General features: G+C 27.7%; 1 protein-coding gene across 1 annotated transcript in view; it reads left to right on the forward strand.

The window, feature by feature from the left end:
- Positions 1 to 21766, forward strand: part of LOC101237680 (uncharacterized) — a 48536-nt gene that overhangs the window by 7972 nt on the left and 18798 nt on the right. Inside the window, exon 3 of the mRNA XM_065793039.1 lies at positions 19340 to 19596. Coding sequence (XP_065649111.1) covers positions 19340 to 19596 — 257 coding nt within the window. The remainder of the gene's footprint in view (positions 1 to 19339; positions 19597 to 21766) is intronic.

The raw sequence follows: 21766 nt of genomic DNA on the forward strand, positions 1-21766 counted from the left end.
ATTACACTGAAAACTAATTGAAATTAGAATAGTAAACTTCGTTGAAAGTTTAGTAAATTAACTTAATTTATATAATTTTTTAACACGTTTTATTTAACAACAAGAAATGCAAAGTGCTGAGAACAATTGTTTTTATAAATAATAACTAGTCCTAAATCATTACAAATATAATAAGAATGTTTTTTTTTAAACTAATTACTTACCTAAATTCTTATACGCTTCTACAAGTTAAGTTTACCATTGAAATACTAAAGCCACAGAAGGACGTAATAATCAATTTTATGTAATATTATTTCTTATATTTAATAATAATTTTATTATTATTATTATTTAATAATATTTTATATAATAATAAATCTTGTTTTATGTCCTTGTGTTGCTTTATTTTAGAACTGAATTTAAAATTTTTTTCTCTTATGTATTTCTTAACTTTTAAAGTGATTTTTTATAACTACACAAGATGGCTCTTATTTGTTATTACTTTTGTAGAGAATTAATTGAACTTTAAAAACAAAAAAATTATGTGTCTAGAATAAAAATTAATGTACAAAATAGAATATTAATTTTTTTTTGCGAAGCATACTCGAAAGTTACTACCAGCGGCTTGTGGTAAAAATTTAACAAAAATCAAAAGCCGCTGTCAATGTCAGCTTGCTTGCTGTGTCAGAGTCTAAATTTAAGTTTTTATTTTTTCATTTTTAAATTTCTTTCTTTTTTGAATCATCTTTCGTATTTTAATATTAATTTGTAAATATTTAGACAAATTCGAAAAAATTTAAAAGCCGGTTTTTATTATTCGAATATCGGTATTTGATATTCGAAAGAAAATCTGGATGTTTGACTATCCGGTTAACCAGCGAAATCACTAATTATCTCTGATGTGAAGTCCAATTATCCTATAAGTAAACACTATATCAAACTTCTACATGTTGAGTACTTAATCTGTTAAAACAATAATACCTCCAAGATACAAAGTACATACCTCCAAGGTACACCAGCGGTGGTGTACCTTGGCTGTAATGAAAGCTGTTTTTTAAATTTAAAAAAAGGTATAAAAAAGTATGTCTGGATGTTTAATAAAAAATCCTTGAGTAACTAATACCATAAAGTTAATGAAAATAAATTATTACATAAAATATTGTAAGTATTTTTTTAAATATTTGTAAAAGTTTGAAAATATCTCCGAGGTACACCACTCTCCCATACAAATTACTCAATGTTAGTTATCAGACATTTCTTATATCTTACAGCAAACTAAGTTGTGTAAAGTTAAATCTTATTATTATTTCTTTATTTTGATAATTCAATAAAACAAGTATTTTATTAGGTTCAAAGTATCGCATTTCTTCTAAATATATCTTCGGTAGTCAAAAGATTAAACCATTATGCTACTATTTAATATCTTTAAAACAAGGTTTAATCTTTGTTATTTTGAATTTTTGTCTATGGCTTGCAACAGCTAAAAGATTTGCCTGCTTGTCACTTTCATGTCTAAAAGACCCTGAAATATCCTGGGCAAGTTTGATTCCCCTTTCCACACAATCATTAACCACATGGAGAGATAGTACAAATTGTTTGTATTTCAGAAATCCAGGAAAGAGTTCCCAATTTAAAGGATTTATTTTAATCCATTCCATTTCAAGCACGGTGAGTTTCAATTTATCAAATAAAAACTAACTCTCTGTTCCGACAAGTTCAGAAAGAAGTTTAGTATGACCATTTACAACAATCTGTAGCATTGCTTTGCCTAGTTTGTATAAATATGCTATCTCTGGCCTGGGAGTTTCGTAAAGCTGAGGAGCAACAGCTTGTTGAACATCTTCCGGTAAGTCCTCATTAATGAGACATAGTACAACAAATCTTTCAGTTAGATACCACAAATGATTCTGTATTGAATTGAAGCATGCCTTAGCAGAATTAGTGTTTCTATCTATGTACTGAATCATATCACCAATGGCTTGTAGGCCATATCATCAATTGCTTCCGTAGCAGTTCCAAATCAGGTGCAAGGGTTGGAATTTGTGGAAGTAGAAGGTCAATCGTTAAATAATAAATAGCTTTAGCCATAAACCGGGCAAGATGACAAGCCATTGTAATATGGAACTTGAAGTTGGTTACTGATCCCCCCAGGCCAAAAAATGCTGAGACAAGGCATTTATAATCTCCTCAAAGAAAGAAATGATCATCAAGGCTAGTTTGGAGAAAATACAGAGCTTCAGAAGCCTGGAATATAATTTAAAGATTTAGTTTTATACTAATATCTTAAATATCTAACAAAAAAATCATGGTACCAATTACCTTGGTTGACAAAAAAGTCCCTGGCTCTTCTTTAAATCTCTTAAAATCTGTGTAACATATCCCCTTCTTCAATATTTCATTCCAACTCTGTTTCAATTTCTTAAACAGTGGCTCAATTGAACCTAATGTTCTTGTCCTTTCAGTAATAGAATTGCAAAAATGCTAAAAAATTCAAAATAAACTTGACAAGTCTTGTTTTTAATATTTTTAAATTTTAATTTGGCTTTTGTATAAGATATCAGTAAAAGTAAATTATACTTGACACCTTGATGTAAAGCTCATACATATGATGCCTACAAGCTAACCCTCCCATAGCTTTCCCCCTGCACTTCTCTAGTTGTGTACAAACACCATTTAACCATCCAGTGTTTGTGACAGTTGTATCAAATGATAGAAGTTCAACCATATCAAATAATTCCCATTCTTCAAGGATTTCTTGAATTGCTTTTGCTTGTGTGCTTGCTTTACCATTGTCAACATGAACAATGCCAATAAGTTGAGCATCAGGAATGCTTGGACAGGTAATAATAACAGCTAGTCTCTCTATTTTTTTCTGCCTTGACCTGTACTTTCAGACATTATCTTTGAATCAAAATGTAAAGTAAGACATTTATTTTTAGCAAGATTTATAAACTCTTTTTTGATTTTTTGAGCATTTTCATTAACTTTTTGCTTTTTCTACTTCTGCATACTGCTCTGTGATATTGAGAAGTCATCAATACTACCTCCACTATTATTTATGAAAATAGCCAATGTTGCTACTGCTGCAGTTGAAGAGATTCCAAACCTTGATAGGCTAATTCCTATATCCTTTCCACTTCTTTTTGGAATAAGTAGAGGTATAAAATCAAACCTCTGCTTTTTTTTCCAGGAATAACAAAATCTTCATCTATTTCCTCAATTAGATTAGTATGTTCAAAATTATTATCAGCATTAATACAGCTTATCTTTTCCAATCTCTCTTTTTTTTCTGGACCTCCTCTTTTCTCCTTCCTTCTTCTATTCGCTTTCTCTTTTGAAGCCTATTATATCTTGCTTTGAACTTAGTATCTTTGCAAGAAATTGTTTGCACTCTTGATCCTCTTTGATCTTGCAGAAAAACTAGATCTTCTTGTCATGCTTTTATATCCTTGCTGCTATCTTTTAGAATTTGCTCATCACAATCCTTACAAGCAATATCAAACAATTTATCTAACTTGTTTAAACTCCTCCCTCTTTTTAATTGCTTTTGCACCAATGTGGTGCTTAGATTTTTCCAGTTTCTTTCTTTCAGCTTCTAAAGCCACTATTTTTGTCCTAAATAAATGATGCTATAAATCTAGATGGGTCCACTAACCTCTTTACATATATATAAGCTGCTTAATTGATATATCATTTTATATTCATAATGAAATTATTAATTAGGTACCTAATTGCTTGATCTTAGATGAGGAAAGGAATCCCTGCTTTCAACCAGATTTTCTTCACTTGGTTAAGAACACAAAAATTCTTTTTGTTTAGGCATCCAGTTTCTTTCGTGCAGCTTGCTTGAAATTTATCATTTAGGGAACACGAACTCACATCATTGGATGAGACATTTGAATTTTGCTTGTGCTTTATGAGAAGCCTGTAATGGTAATATTTTAAAACACTTCTATTATTTGGATGTTTAGTATTTGCTAACACCCCTGTTCTTCCTCCAACAAGAAACACTTCTATTTTCAACATTTTTTTCATACTTCAAGCTAAAAATAACAAATTCTAAAAAATGATAAACATACTAAATACAACCATCATCAGCAGTACCTATAAGTTGCCGTTATATATATAAAAAACCGTTTTGAGGAAAATTAGTTTTTGATACGTGGCTTTTCTATAAGTTCAAAGTGGAGGGCATAGCAGTGTCCCTATGAGTCTGAAATTTTTGATGGGTCATACTAACACCTAAATACATGATTTAAAATATCATGGTATTTTTGCAAAAGTTTTCAAACCTTTCTTTCAGGCCCCTGATAACCCCGGTGCCTTATTTTATATAAAAAAACAACTTTTAATCCTAAAGTGCAAGGCTTAGCAATGTACCTATGACTGAAATTTTCCAGGGGTTTTACTAACACCTAAATTCAAAATAAAAGAAACCATGGTGTGTTCAATTATGACTTTTGTTTTTTTTGACGGATCCTAATATATATATATATATATATATATATATATATATATATATATATATATATATATATATATATATATATATATATATATATATATATATATATATATATATATGTATATATACATATATATATATATACATATATATATATATATGTATATATACATATATATATATATATATATATATATATATATATATATATATATATATATATATATATATATATATATATACAGTGGCGGCGTTAGGGTAGGGCCTGGTTGGGCGATGGCCCAGGGCGCCGAATATAAAGGGGCGAAACTAATTGTTTATTTTACCCTTTGCCTTTTTTTTGAATGGGTTTTTTTGAATGAGCTAGGGGCGCCATAGAAATCTCGCCCAGGGCGCTGGTAGTGCTAAAACCGGCACTATATATATATATACATATATATTTGAACAACTTTAAAAAGTATTCTACACAAATGAGTGCTCAATGTTCTTAAAAGAACAGAGCAATTATATATTAGTCTATAATTATATATTATATATATATATATATATATATATATATATATATATATATATATATATATATATATTAGGGTTATGTCTTTTGAACTTTTTGTAAAACAGTTAATATCCTGTATCATAAATCAATGAACTTTTGCTCAAAAGTATAGGTTTTTTTTTTGATTAATTTTCAAAAAAGGTCACCCACAACACGAAGTTTTTAAAATGATATATAAGTATTTAGAAATCTCTGAAACTTTCTAGAATCTTCTGGAGTTTATGGAAATTAACAAGAATTGAACTATATAAGCTGCCTGATTGATCAACACTAATATTTTTTGAAATTTTGCATGGTTATAAATTTTGTAGTTTGCAATATTTTAAAACAAAATTTAAAATCTTGTCAAATAATTTAAATTTATGTAAGAGTAAAGTTGAAAATTTTTCTACATAATTCAGGGTAGCTACGCCTCTTAATAAATCCTAAAGTATCCTAATATTTTAAAAACCTCCTAAAAAGACCTAAAATCTCCTAAAATATACTTGATTTTCAAAAACACTCATAAAATCTCCTATTTAAATTTGTTTTTTGAACTTTAAGTTTTTTACACAACATTCAACTTAAACTTTCAAATTTTCATTGAAATTTTTATATAATATTTATATTTTGTTAAAAAAAAGTTTAAAATCATCCAACATAGTTCTAATCTTTTTATTCGGTTTTCCAAGGTTCCTGGTAAAATGACTTAAAAAATCTTTAAAAATCTCCTAAAATCTCCTAAATTGTTAACATTTTTTAACTCAAAAAAAATTTTGCCACTCTGCTCTCAAATTTGAACTGCGGGAATCAAAAGTTTTAGATTTTTTCTGTTCCCAGATCTCTACATTTGCAATTTTTTGCATAGTCTCCTCATTTGGCATAGGTAAAAACATACATAAAAAAAAAAACATTTTGGACACCCTTATGTCTCAGAATTTGTTCATCCCGAGTAAAAAGTTTAATTGTATATCATTATTTCATCTTAGGTCTACTGAAAAAAATTAGATTCATCAATTGTCTCTCTAATACTTGATCAAAATTTGCATTAAAAAATTTGGTATCTTTTTAGAAAAGTTTAAATTTTGTAAGGAAAGCAATTGAAATGTTTTTTAAAATATTTAAATAAAACACCACATAGTGTTATTTAGTGACTATTTTAGGACATTTATATTCATATGCCAAGAGAGGTGTAGGGGGGCTCTGACTAACTCTGAAACCACACACACACACATCTTCCTAAATTTTTATTTTTTCATTTTTACATAAATTGAATTAATAATTATTAAAATATAATTTAAAAATATATATATTTTTTTAACTCTAAAATTTATTTTCGTTATTTCAAAGCGATCTTTTCACAATTTTAAAAATCTTAAATTTTAAAACAAAAGATACTGAAATGTTATTTATATCAATATCTTTATGGTATTATTTAGTAGTTTAAGACTAATATAGTCATTGACATTATGAGGTAGACAGTGGGAATTATTTAAACTTCCCCTCCTCTTCAGCCTTACATTCAAGGATTTGAAAAAAAGAAAAAAAGAAAGACAAATTCTTAATGCAAAACAGGTAAATAAAATTACAACAAAATAATTTTAAATGTAGTTAATTTTTTCTTGTAACTAACTGCTTATATTCCCCAAATCTTGTATGTATGTACAACCTGATATTGTTTTTAATGTAGAAATTAGGCATATAACTTCAGAATTGAGCACCCAACTCGTCATATCTTATTGGTCAAAAGAAGTTTTTACCTGGTCCATCTGGATGCATGAATCTGACTTTTATATCAAGGTCACTTACATCTTCAACAATCCCTACCCACAAAATCTGTCATAAAAACATGCAATATAATCCATTTTGTAAAATGAAATCTCTTATTATGTTTGCTTGTTCGAATGATATCAAATGTTTCAGTGCATTTATCAATACTTGTTTTTTTATAACTTATAGTGTTTGAAGCAATTGGAATAAAGTGATGATACATCCTTGTGCCAGGAACTGTTCTTCCACCTAAATATTTTTTTCTAATTGAACTCTCGTTTGGTCGATTTCACCTTTTGAAAATAATTCAAAACTAATTCCATTTATATTGGCTTTACAAAAGGATTACATTAAATTAACATCTAAAATCTGCCCAGTAGTTATTTGTTTTAGACTTTCTTGACATACTACTCTTTTAACAGTCCCACCAATATCATCACAAGGGGATTTACCATGACTGGTAGCAAAAAATACCCATTCAGCACTTAAATCAAAGTCTTTACTGTGATGACAAAGGTTGATAAAGATTTAAAAATGTTTAAATTGTGCTGCACAACTATCGGAAAAGTATTTCACACTTGATACATCAGGTAAATTTTCTTTGATATATCTAGTTATATCTTCCTAAGTCTTGTAAATAAATCCTGTGTCATGATCAACATCTTCTGAAAGGTAACAAAAATACATTCTGCATTTTCAATAGAAAAAACAATCAATGCCATGAAATCTTTATAACTTTTATTCCACCTAATGGCATCAATCAGAAATTTTGTATTTTGGTGATGTATACATACACATACATTGTGAGTACCTGACGCATTAGTTGTAATGCACCATTCAGGTTTAAGCGTACAAAACTTTGACAAACTGACTTTGATGTTAGGGTAGTTTTTTTTAAACGCAACATGTAATTCATTAAGATTGAGTAGTAATAATCTTTTTTGAACATGTTGGTTTTTCTTAACACTTACAAAATCTTTTTTTCCTGGCATCATTCTTGAAAATCCATCACTTTGATAAAAGTTAATCACTAAATTAACTGTTTCTGATGAAAGTGGGTTTTTTTCGAGCAGTGATAGAATTCCATGCTCATTTTTAACTTTTCTTGCAATTCAAACAAGATAGACACTTCAATGTAGCTTGATATCTTTGTACGTGGCCATGATTTTGATGTGAGTGTTAATATTTGCACTTTATGGCGATAAGAGTCAGTCTCTGAATTTTTTTATTTTATTTCATACATTAAAATGTCTAGATCATGGTCATTGTTAATGTTGTTGTTTGAAATTGGGCTTTTTATTTCTGTTGTTAAAGAAATTTCTTTAATATTATAAGCTAATGAGACCATTTTTGCAACTCTGTCAATAGTGTTCTCAAACTTTTGGTTTGCTGTAGGCAATTAGCTGTGTTTTGAAAGACTTTTTAGTTTGACTGGTGAAATTCTAAGCAATTCTATAGTAGTATCTAACTTAATTTTTTTCTCACTTTTTGATTCACATTCTTCTTGTGAATTTAAATCTTCATCAGTTTCTACTACTTTTTTGTAACATTTACTGCAGAGTTTTCAACCTGGGGTTACATTAACATTATTTTCTTGCAAAAATTTTGCCAAGTCTAAGGAAATCTTTATATTACCTAAGAAACAAATTTAGTTTTAAGTTTTTTAAATAACTAAAAATAAAAAAATTGTTATAAATAATAAATTCTATTTATTTTAAATTTCATATCAATTCTGTTGTAATTAATGTTAGATTACCTTTTATAGCAGTTTTTTTACTTTCCTTGTGTGTTCCAAAAGGAAATATTTTGAGAGAAAAATATTTCCCATAGAACTGCTCATGATAACAATATATAATTCTTATTGAACAATATTTTTCCCTTAAATTTGCTCGTTATATTATTTCTTTTTGTTTTTCACAAGGAAGATCTTTGATTTGAACAAAACCTTGTTTTCTAGAAAATCCAGTTTTGTGGCAATGCATGTTAAGACTTTTCCCAATGTTACGTTTTTCCATATTGAATATGTTTATTATTTATACTATTACCTACCAAAAAAATATAAAACAATAAAATTCACATTCTTTAAGAAAATACAAACAAGTAAAGTATAACCTTTAAATAGAACAAAACAAAACTTATGCCTGTTTTTGATATAGGATCTAAGCATTCACCAATTTGAAATAATGAAAATGAATTGTTTCTCAAACTTAAACTAAAAAAAATATATGTTATTAATTTTTATTTTAAAATTTTTTTATTATTAATGCATTTTATGTAAAAGAAAAAAAAAAAAAGAAAAAAAAAATCCAGGGAGATTGGGGGAAGGACCAGAGTTAGTCAGAGTCCCCTGGCCCTCCCTTGGCATATGAATATAAATGTCCTAAAATAGTCACTAAATAACACTATGTGGTGTTTTATTCAAATGTTTTAAAAAACATTTCAATTGCTTTCCTTACAAAATTTAGATTTTTCTAAAAAGATACCATTTTTAAATGGAAATTTTGATCAAGTATTAGAGAGACAATTGATGAATCTAATTTTATTCAGTAGACCTAAGATGAAATAATGATATACAATTAAACTTTTTACTCGGGATTTTGGGCCACATTCTTCATTTCACCTCCAAAAATCATTAATTTACAAGGCAACAATTTTGAACAAAATTGGATAAATGAGATATTTCCTGAGACAATCAAGTCTTGAGGGTGCTATTTTTGGATTCCTCTAATAAAAATTGATTAATGTACCAAATTTTAAGAAATTTCCCCAAGCCATTATGAAGATACTATATGTCAAAGTTGCTTTGTAGTCGCTTCAGATAATCTTTAAAATGATGAGTCAGCATTATTTCAACTGATGACATCTCTGGAACCCATATGTATTTTTAACTAAAATTTTCGCAGTTGGTATTTTTATAACATGGACTGCAAGTGAGGTAAAAATGAACAAATTCTAAGGCGTAAGGGTGTCATGGTCTAGATGATTTCATATGGAATGACCCTGTTGGCTTAGCACATGAAAGTGTTCTAACTGAAACATCAAAAAATCTCATGGAAACCTATGTATGTGTGTCTATATATTTGGTTAATTTGTATTTTATGTACGTAAACTAATAAATTAAAAAAAGCAACATATTGCATATTAAAAATTCTTTTATCTTGAAAATATTTTTGAAAAAAAGAGTTTGCATAAATTAAGACTTATTTAAAAAGAATTTCTAAAAAGTTGAATTAGAATGTAAAACTAAATATTTATTAAAAGTTTGAAAAAAATATTATCTATACATTTATACTTTGTTTTTGTCATGCTTTCCTTATTACTTTTTTAACTACAAGAGTCAGTTAAAGAAAATTTGACCACAAAAGGTTATTTTTAATGTATCAGTAATACTTTTCATATTCAACTTATCAGGTTTTAATATATATTAAAGAGTAAAGATAAAATTTTTAAAATATTCTTTAAAAACAGGTTTTAATTGTAAAACTTATAAACAAAAAACATGTTCCTTTTGCTTTTCATGATTGTTCCATAATTATGCAATAATATTTTGTAAAACGCTTTCTAATTATAAATAAGTTGCATTTATGCTTTTTTTGTTTACGTACATAAAATTTTTTTACGTACATAATCTTTTTTTACGTGCATAATCTTTTTTTGTACATAATCTTTTTTTGTGTACGTATATAAAATACTCAACCTGTAGTATTTGATACAAATGTATAAAAAACACTGCACTCATTTTACCTGACATTCTTTTGGTTAATGATTCCAAAGAAGTATATAGCTTGTATAGATTTATATTAGTAACATTAAATAGCGATAACTTACAACCCCCTCTTCTTCTTCTTCTTATTATATTATTAAGTCTTTCTTATTTGTATTTCTGAAAATGTTAGAAAAATTTATCTTTATTAGAAATTTTTTTATTTTAATAAGAAAAATTTATCATTATTATTCTAGGAAAGAAACATTAGTCATAGAATGCTGGTGAAAAAAGTAATTTTAATCTGTAAGCCCTATCATTTGTTTAAACAACTTATGTATTGATAATCACATTATTAATTATATTATCATTATATCAACTTTATAAAAAGTACCGCAAAAAAAACCATCTTAATTAAAGTTAAGTAAACAACTTAATTAAACAAACAACTTAATTAAATGCTACAGAAGTTTGTTGATATTGATATTGATGTTGAAGTGCACAACTATAAGAAGGCCTGGAACTGTTCATAATTGGCTGAAATAAAACAATCAGAATTTATTATTTTATACATTTTTATTATATTTAATCTTTTATAAATGCATTTATATATTGCCCCAAATTTTATCTGGTCCTAAATTGACTATTAATAAAAGGCGAAAATTTTGGGGAATACTTGAATATATTTTCAAAATATATTCAAGTATTATCTTCAATCATAATCTCTTATAAGACAAGTGATTCCACTACTGAAAGAAACAATGTTATCTGGATGAAGAATCTTGTAAGATTTTATGAGTTACATAAGAAAAGAAGAACTGTTTCACTAGAAGAACAGTAACCAGAAGATAACAGTAGGATACCACTCAAAATCCTAATCATTGGTTGCTATCTGTTCCTGGGAGATTCCATCAAATGGAGATGAGAACACATAAAGCAAATTGAAAAGAAGTAACAAGTTTATGGCAAAAGAATTTGAGTTTTCTACATTTATTAATTCAAGTCATACAGGCAGATTTGGATCAAGTGCTGAAAAGAGATAATAAATGTGTAAAAAAAAAAAAAAAAATACAAGCCATTGAATGAAATTTTTAAAGTCACAAAAAAAGATGGTAAATGGCTTTGCAGCGAGGATAAAAGATTGCATCATCTTCAGATAATAAGCAAAGGACAGGTTAGTTATACAACTGGGAAGACTGCTAGTTCAAAAAATAATCATCCATCCAAAAGAAGATAAATGTCCTTAAAGCCTTCTTCAATAACAGTAACGGCAACAGCAGCAATGTCAACTTCCCAATCCAAGTCTGAGGCAGAATATCATGAGTCTGAAAATGCCGAAGAACAATTTACAAGTACCAGCAAGAATTACAGCAAAACCAAAACTGCAAACAAATTAGTAACATCTTCAAAGTTATCAACTAACAAAGCAACAGCCATTTGTCGACAGTTATCTCAAAATGGGATTGATTAAGACACCTTCACAGTCTTTTATATTCAAATCAACTGTTAAAAAAGCTGTTAACATGTTGCCCAATATCAAATATCTGTATATCTCTGAACTTGTAAAGAACTACAAACAGCTCAGGAAGAATATCAAGAATTGTAAAGAAGTGATAATTGAAACACCAGGATGACATGGTAGTATAAAATTTCTATTTTATTTTACTTGTTATTCTGCTTTTTTGAAGAATCTGGAGTATTTCCTAAAGTGAAGTTTTAGAAAGTACCTAAATTACTACTTGACATTTGTAGATTTATCTCTTACAGATGGGCAAACTATTGGTTTACTGACCAAGCGTACAATGCAGATGGCTATTGAAAGCTATGTAGCAGCTAGCACGGTCACCAAAAAGCGTTAAACTCAGTGGAGATTTTTGTTCTGGGAATTTTCATTGAGACTAAAAATTTCCAGAATAAGTTAGTTTGCAGAAGGAGCAATCAAATGTCTTCAGGATCTTTTTGACATCTGTAAAAAAGAAAAGTACCTCCAGTTTAGAGTTATTTTTGTCTTATAAAGCATGAGAATTGTATATTACGTTTTAATTAAATACTACACAAATTTTTCTTGATACATATAGTAGCTTTTTGTACTTGTAGATTTGTAACTCATAATAACTCTCCAATTAAAAAAATTAGAATTAAAAAAAAAATGACCAATGTTTGAAATTTTATCCATATGCTTATATAGTAAATTTGAATATTTGGTTTGTGGGTGACCTTTTTCAACAAGAAAATAATTGTTTTTTGTATTGCTTTTGTACGAATGTATTTATCATTTTATGACCCAGGAACATGGGGTCACAAAAAAGGCATAACCCTTGGAGTTATGAATTTTTCGTGACCTTAAAGGAGTGTTGCTAAATTGACTGACAAATAGGTAAAACACGGAAGGAATGCTTCTACATTCACTACTAAATAGATAAACATGCAAGGAGTGCTGCTACATTGACTAACAAATAGGTTAATATGCAAGAAGTACTGCCATATTGACTGACAATTAGGTAGAGCATCTGAGAAGTGCTGCTACATTGACTAGGGAAAAGATTACTGCATCTGTCCAACAACATCCGCGGAGAAGTGAAATAACATCCGCAAATTTTTGTGTAAGAACATCAGCTTTTTTTCTTTACTGAATTAACATCCGAGAAATAACATCCCAAATTTCATCGATGCCTAATAACATCTTTAGAAAGATGTAACTACATTCAGGATTTTTTCTCGATGTGTAACTACATCCGCCTAAAATAATCCATTATTAAAAATAAAATAAAAAATAAAATGAAATAAATTTCCGGACGTAGTTACATCCGAAAAAAATCAGATGTATAACTACATCTGGTTAAAATAATGCATTTTTAAATTACTTTTTTCCCGGATGTAGTTACATCCAAAAAAAATCAGATGTGTAATTACATCTGGTTAAAATAATGTATTATTTAAAAAAATCCGGATGTAGTTACATCCGAAAAAAATTAAATTCGTAACTACATCTGGTTAAAATAATGTATTATTATAGTTTTTTTTTCCAGATGTAGTTACATCCGAAAAAAATCAGATGTGTAACTACATCCAGTTAAAATAATGTATTATTAAAATTTCATTGATGTTATTATACATCAATGAAATTTGGCATGTTATTTCTCGGATGTTATTATACATCAATGAAATTTGGGATGTTATTTCTTGGATGTTATTATACATCGATGAAATTTCGGATGTTGTTTCACGGATGTTATTATACATGGCAAAAACGGATGTTGTTGCCCTGACCCCATTGACTATAGGTTTTTGTCTAGGCAGGTAATCTATCAATTAAAAAAAACTTTTAAAACTTTTTTCAGTCTTCTTATTAAATTTAAAAAAAAAAGCACATAACATATATACATCATAGCATTCTCTACTACAGGCCTATTCATTGTACAACCAGATTTTTTTGTGGAGGTTTACTTTTTTATGACAAAAAAGAATTATTTCTTTATGTTCAGACCAGATATAATGTCATGTTAAATATGATATATTTTTAAATAATTGGTATATAATATAATATTAATAAACATATATAGTCAGGGGCTATTCTAGGAAAATAATTTCGGCAGCAGTACCCCCATGTTGGCACTTGTAGTATGGAAATTTTGTGGAAACATTGCTGTATGTAGGCATTTTTTGGCAAAAAATACAATATTTGCCGAACACAAAAAAAAAAGTAAAAAAAAAGTCCTAAGTTTCTGAATTTCGGCTGCGCCCAAAATACAGTCTGCGCTGTCGAAAATAATTTAGAATAGCCCCTGATTTAATTCAAAGCAAATGATATATTTATAAAATTTAGATTTAATCATCATACTAAATAAATGTTGCATGTGTGCTTGTCACACCAACTATCAAAGTGAAAAAAATAAAATATTTAGTGAAGTTAATAAAATGTCATCACCAATATCTAGTTATATTGTTTATGGTTGATGGCTATGTTGTTATACAATCTTTGCAATTTTTTAATGGAATAACTTTTTTTGTACTTAAAATTTATGAAAATCTTACCTTTGAAACATTTTATTATGGGTTTAAGTGTACATTTCTAGCTTAACAGTGAATTGAATTATAACTGTTGATACCTGGTCTAAGTTTGAAGAGATACTTTGTTTTATAAGCTCCTTGAAAATGGATCATAAAAAAAAGTAATTATGTAACATATGTCAGTTATCGAACCAAAAAATTGGACTTTATAAAGCTGAAATAGTTATACGCCCTTTTGTATATTTTTCAACACCAATGGCATTGTTTAATAAATGATTATTAACTTGAATCACCTCAAAAATTTCAAATGTTAATGAAAACAAATTTATTTATGCAGTTTTTAATTCTCTTTATTAATTCTTAATTCTCAGGATAAGCCCAAATTAAGTCATCATACTACATGATGAAATATATGTAAAAAAAACTTTATTATGGTGGACCTATTTTTGGTAGGAATTATGATGTTTGTTTAAATCAAAGGTGTTAATTAAAATGATACCAATATCAAAAGTACGATCTAATTTTTTGTTTGAGCAGATTAATTTGACCAATCAAATAATTGATTCAGTCAGTGCCGATATAATATGTCATAGAGTTGTGTCAATCAGGCTTTTTTTTTAAATGTACACATTCATTCTGGAAAAACCATGGTTAACAGTACAGTAGATGGAAAGTATTTACTTTATGATTTTGTACACCTCATAAAAAATATTTGTAATCTTTGTTTAACTGAAAAACCTCAGGAGTTAATATTAATAATTAATGAGGATAACGGAGTAATCAGGATTGCAAAATGGACTCATTTAAAGCAGCTTTATGATGCAGAATCCAGGAGCTTATTAAAGTTATCTGACCTGAATGAAACTTCTGTTTCTTGAAAACCTTTTGAATGACAGTATGTCTTGATGGTTTTAAAAGTATTATCTAAAAAAAACTTATGCTGCCCTTTTTAATATCCTGAAATGATTCATAGTTATGTTAACAACAATGCTATTTTTATCAATCAAGTTATTTTTTGGTGGAAAATTTTAAATGTCAAAGCCATTGGTGCTGATACAAGTCATAATGATCCTATGCAGGCTGTTATCAATAATCCTTGTGACAAAAACCATTTAAATTTATACTACAATTTGGTGTTATGGCACATAAAATGGCAGGTCCACAAGGTAAACATATTAAACAGCTTTCTAAAGATACTGCAACTTGTTTAAATCAAACTTGTTATGGACTAGTAGATTTATGTAAATATTTACTTAACACTACACAAATTATGTTTTATTTATTTATTTTACTTGTTTTACATTAGATCACTTGGATCAAGGTTCTGGGGGGTACATATTTTTTTAGTGTTCAACAAGTTATTGAAAAATTATGTATCAAACATGCATCTTTACTTTTTTCCCAATCCCAGCTATGGTTTATCAAACCCAGCCCTGGCCCTGGTCAAATTTCAGCCATATTTACTTACTAGAACTAATTATGAACTTTGAGATACAACATTCTATTAACAGGAATAAGGTCAGTTTTCTAAATTTTTGGATTTTGGTGGATTTAAAATTTCAACTGATAATTTGTGGGAATGGACATTTTTTTGTTTCATAATTTTTCAAATAACGAAAAGATCATGTTTGCAGAAAATCTCAGGCTATTATTTATTGAATATGGAAGAACATCATTGTATAATACTGAGCAACATTAAAAAAAAAATTTATGTACCACTGTCACTCGATTTGGCAAAGAACCTGCACTAACATTTTCTACTCAATATATGCAAATATCAATTTTGTACTTTAGATGGTTGCCAAAACTAAAGGTGAAACTATACAATTATGTAAATCTATGAAATTTTGAAATTAAAAAAAAATATCTTTGATTTTATTTACATTGTTTATTACTTCAGGTTATTTGTTCTTTTTTTTTTTTTTTTATTAAAAGCAGTTATTAGGCCATACAGGGAATTTAAAATACTCTTTAGTTTTAAAATTAGGTTTTAACAAATTTATTATCTTTTTTTACCATAAAAAGTGAGCCTCCACAAAAAAATCCAGTTGCGCGATGAATAGGTATGCCTGTAGTAGAGAATGCTATGATATATATATATATATATATATATATATATATATATATATATATATATATATATATATATATATATATATATATATATATATATATATATATATATATATATATATATATATATATATATATATATATATATATATATATGTATATATATCTTATACTGCTGATTTAGGTGATCAGTGTGATACTGAAATAGCCGCTGCCGGGGGCAGCTATTTCAGTATGACATCACACTGATGTATATAAATAAGTATTTATGTATGTATATAAATAAATATTTATGTATGTATATAAATAAGTAAAAGTATACACTTATTTGACTTCCTGATGATCCTGCTAAAGGAGAAACTGACAGAGAATAAACCAGCAGAATGCAGCCAATGTTCTTTTCTATTTTATCAAATTTAAATGTTGAAAATGCTAAGCCATACTAAAATATTGGTTATATGCATCAAAAAAATTTTTTTTTGATTTTAAAATTGTAATAGAGCAAGAAAGTTACATAATAAGACAGATTTAACTTGTGCCAATTTTTTAATCTTCAACTGCTATTAAAGGGTTGCTTTTTTTTTAAAATAAAAAAAAAAAATTTCGTTTCATAAATTTTTTTTTAACACTTTCACTCCACACAAGGTGGCAAGTAGTCACCTGTAGAACAAGAATTAGAATCTATACTGATTTTCAGAGAGTTGTTAGATTCGGGATGAGATACTAGAAGTTTGTTATTTAAAGTTTCAAAGAATAATAACAATTAGAGGGGCCGAAGCAATCTCCAGTTTTAAAAATTAGGACCACATATGACATTTTTCACTCAGGAAAATAAGATTCTCCAGTTTTAAAAATTAGGACCACATATGACGTTTTTCATTCAGGAAAACAAGATTCTCCAGTTTTAAAAACTAGGACCACATATGACATTTGTCATTCAAGAAAACAAGATTTGGTAAATTTGATAGAGAATAATAAAGAAATTTCCAAAAAAAATTTATTTTTATTTTTTCCTTTTAGACAGTGACAAGAATGCTCCTGAACCGCAAGCTGTAAAAGCTGTAAAAACCGCAATTTTTTTAACACAATCCAAACGTAGGAAGCCTGTGCGATCACATGCCTTTTCGTCCACACTTAATGTATTTTTTTAGACACACTGACCACAACAATTCACATCTTTGTAACTTTTAAAGCATTTTAATGATTCTCGGCAAATGGCTAAACTTATTTACTGAGAAAAAAATCCAATACTAAAAGAAGGAAACAAAATTGTAACAAAATAACAAATTTTGATTAAATAAACTTAAAAAATTTAATAACTAAAAAAAGAAAATTAAAAAAAAAATTTTTTTGTTCAACTTTTATACAACTTTTGTATTCTTTTTTTAGGGTGGTTGTTATTTTTAGCTACTAAGTTTGATACAAATTGAGCAAAAAAATATTTTATATTTTATAGCGATTTAACAATAATTGAATGTTTTGATATGCAATTTATTCATGATTTTTATCAGTCCGTATAATTAAGAACTAATTTCCTGTATACGCTAGAACTATGAGAAATTTTGTTAATTTTTTTTTGCTTTTAAAAATGTTTTTGCTGTATTTTTTGTTTTTATCAATACTTATATAATAGGAAAATAAGAAAATAAATTGCTATTTATTTGTAAATTATATTATTTGAATAAAAAAAAAAAGCGTATTTAAAAACTTAAAAAAAAGTTTTAAATAGGCTCCTTAAAATTCGATTAAAAAAGTTCAGTAAATTAACAATGCACTAGCCCACAAGGGTTTGGAGCATTGTCAGTAACAATAGTTCATCAGGAAATAAACTATCTAGTTTAAATGCACAATTTGGAAAATCCAACGAAAGTGCTGACTATTTCAATGGGAGGTTGTGAAAAAACCAAATATTTTATATTTGAACATTAATATTAATGGCTTTTATTTTTTTACATGAAAAACTTGTTAAAGAACAAATTTTTTTTTTACAAATAAATAGGAATTAGCTTTCTTGCTTTCCTGTGCATTGATAAATATAGTAAAGTTTAGCAAAAACATTTGAAAAACAAATTTTAAAATAGTCCATATTTCTAGCGCAAAAAATAAAGTGTTTCCTTAATTATACTGGCTGAAAAAAGTTGCGAATAAATAGTATATCAAGAAATGTTTTTATTTTTATTTTATTTAAAAAAATTACTTTAAACAAGGACAAACAAGGCGTGCGACCATAATAATAATAAAAGCATCATCAAAAGTGTTTTTAGTTGCTGATCTATCAGTTCAGCATCTGAAGACACTCAAGTTTTTTTTTCTTAAAAAATTAACACAATTAGTACTTATCTTATTGTGCATTATTTTTTGCTCTATATCGATTTGAAATCTAAAAATTATTTGGTACACTCTATAATTGGTTATATAGCCAGGTTATATGGTTGTATGGGCATTACCACCATAATATGGTGGTAATGGCCATATAACCAATAATTTAAAATAATTTTTTTTGTATTTCATAAAAATTTCATAAAATGGTGCTGATTGTAATGTGTCAGTTCAAATCAACTGACATAATCAACTTACAACCTTTAATATATTAAGGTCATCAGTATTAATTTAGACCTATGTCATATAATTCAAACTGCTGTTTTTGAAAAAAATTAAGTAAAAAAAAGTTTTTTTACACTACACTGCCCTTCTTTTATATTTAAGACTATGTACCTATACCAACAAAGTATTAATACATACAAAAATTATTTGTTGTTGATATTTTGGCTGTTTGTTTTTGTTTTATAAAAAATATTTTTAGCATTACACAAGTCAACATGCAGAAAAAAAGTTTACTTGTGGCAAGTGTTTAAAGAAGTTTGGTTCATTTGAAATCAAGGAAAAACACATGGGTAGATGCCACCAACTTTTTCAATGTTCATGTGGTACTTTCTACACTACACGAAATGCTGTATTAACACATGCTAAACGAAAAGGACCTGATCACATTCTTATTGAAAATGAAGGGTCACCACAACAAAATAAGCATGAAACTAAACTTAAAAATGAAAAGATAAGGTATTATGTTCACAATCATAAATTAAAACTTGGTTGCCAGTTTGTGTAGAAAAATAAAAAGTTTTGAGTTTTCAAGTTAAATAAGTCATTTATTATGATATATTTATAGATTTATCTATACAATTATATACATTATATGTTTATATCTATACTACTATGTAAAAAGTTGATATGTCCAATTTTCATGATTTTTGAGAAGCTGATTCACAGTTTTTAAACCTCATTAAACATATGTGTTAGTTCATTTGTGGCTGTGCGATTTAATAAACTTTCACTTATCTCAGACATTATCTCAGATGTTTTATTTTTAACTTCTTTAAAACTTTTTTACCCATTCTTGTATGGAATACAGTCATATCTTGGCTGATTCCATTATCAATTTTTAGTAGAACTTATTATAACTAAAAAAAAAACAACACATATAACTTTATAATAAAGACATAAAATAAATGGTGTCATCAGGGGGTAATTCCATATCAAAATATCTAAAATATATGAAACTTTGAACCATGGGACCTCATACTTTTTTCAAGTTTTTTTGACTGTTGCATGTTACAAAGAAATGTTTACACAAAAAATTTTAGCCCAAAATGCTGAATGGCTCCTGAGATATTTTAATTTTAATATTGACCTGGTTTCTCAAATTTCTACAAATGATCTGGTTTTTGCAACATAACAAAAAAAAAAATGTTTCCTTTAATAAAATGAGAAACAACAAGAGCAAAAGTATGTAAACGTTTATTGATTATGATAAAATAACTTTTATGTAGTTTATGTAGTTATAATAAAAAAGTCACAAGTCATGATTAGAAGTAGTTTGATTATGGCTTCTGAAAAGAAATTTTGTAATTCTTGTAAATAAAAGATTACCAGAAGAGGACAAGTGAACAAGATTTTGTGATCAACAAAGATCAACAAAAATCTCTAAAATTTTAATCTCATCCAAAGTCATCAAAACATATACTCTAAAAGGAAAGCGAAAAGTTGCACGCATTAATGAAATGGTAAATAAAATAACTAGAAAAATTGATAGTCACCTCAATGTTGCCTTAAAAATGCAGTAAAAAATGTTTTGTTTTTTTAAAATATTTGTTTGAAACAAATATTATAAAAAATGTGTTATGAAACAAATATCATAAAAAAGAAGGCTCAAAAATTATAAAACTATAAACTTGATAAAAGAAAAAACTTTCTGTTTTGACAAAAAGATTATTGTTCAACTTCTCGCTCTGGCATGACTAAGTTGGTCGATGTCAGTAAAAAGATTATGTATGCATTGGAAAAAACATCAATACACAAAAAAAACTCCTTTTGTGTAATTTAAAATAACTATATGTATTATACAGAGAAAGCAATCCCGAACTCAAGAACAGCAGGGAAGAACTCAAGAAAGGAAGAGTTGACAGATGACTTAAAAAGTTGTAGTTTGTATGAGTCAGAAAAACATAAAGATGGGAGAGAGTTCCAAAAGTTTGAAATGCGAGGAAAAAAACTAGATGAATAAAAGTTTTTAGAGCATGCAGGGACAGATACAACAAAGGGATGTGATTTTACTAAATGACGAGTCAAGCAAGAATGCTTTTGTTGATGGAACTAGAAATTATATCTCCTTTGAGCAGCAACCATGATAGTATTTGTAAAAAAGATAAAGAGATACAACTTTTCATTGATGGGAGAGAGGCTCAAACTTGGCAGATAAAGCAGGTCCAACTATGTTTACAATGCATTTTTGGACCTTGTCTAAAAGAAATAAAGCATCATTAGAAGAACCAGCCCAAATATGAAAACAGTATTCCATACAGGAACAAATAAGAGATTTTTAGAGGTAGAGAATGAAAATCAGAAATGTGATGAGCATGATAAAGAGAAGCAACCTAAGCAGATGCTAACTTAACAACCAATTGTATATATGGTTTCCATGAGAGGTCAGTAGTGAACAATAATCCAAAAAGACGTAAAAATAGAACTCAGTAAGGAAGTTGCCATTTATCAATATAGGAATGTCAACAGTATTGCAATAGTTGTTTAAAAATAACTGAGTTTTGTTGCAGTTAAAATTTACAAGCCACTGCAAGTCCCAATCTGTTACAGAAGTGAGATCAGATTTAAGATCGGCTGCCTGTTTAAGGGCTATAACAAGGAAGACTTTTTGTCAAGACAGGATTATAAA

The sequence above is a fragment of the Hydra vulgaris genome, chromosome 03 (genome assembly GCF_038396675.1).
Source record: "Hydra vulgaris chromosome 03, alternate assembly HydraT2T_AEP".
NCBI lineage: Eukaryota > Metazoa > Cnidaria > Hydrozoa > Anthoathecata > Hydridae > Hydra > Hydra vulgaris.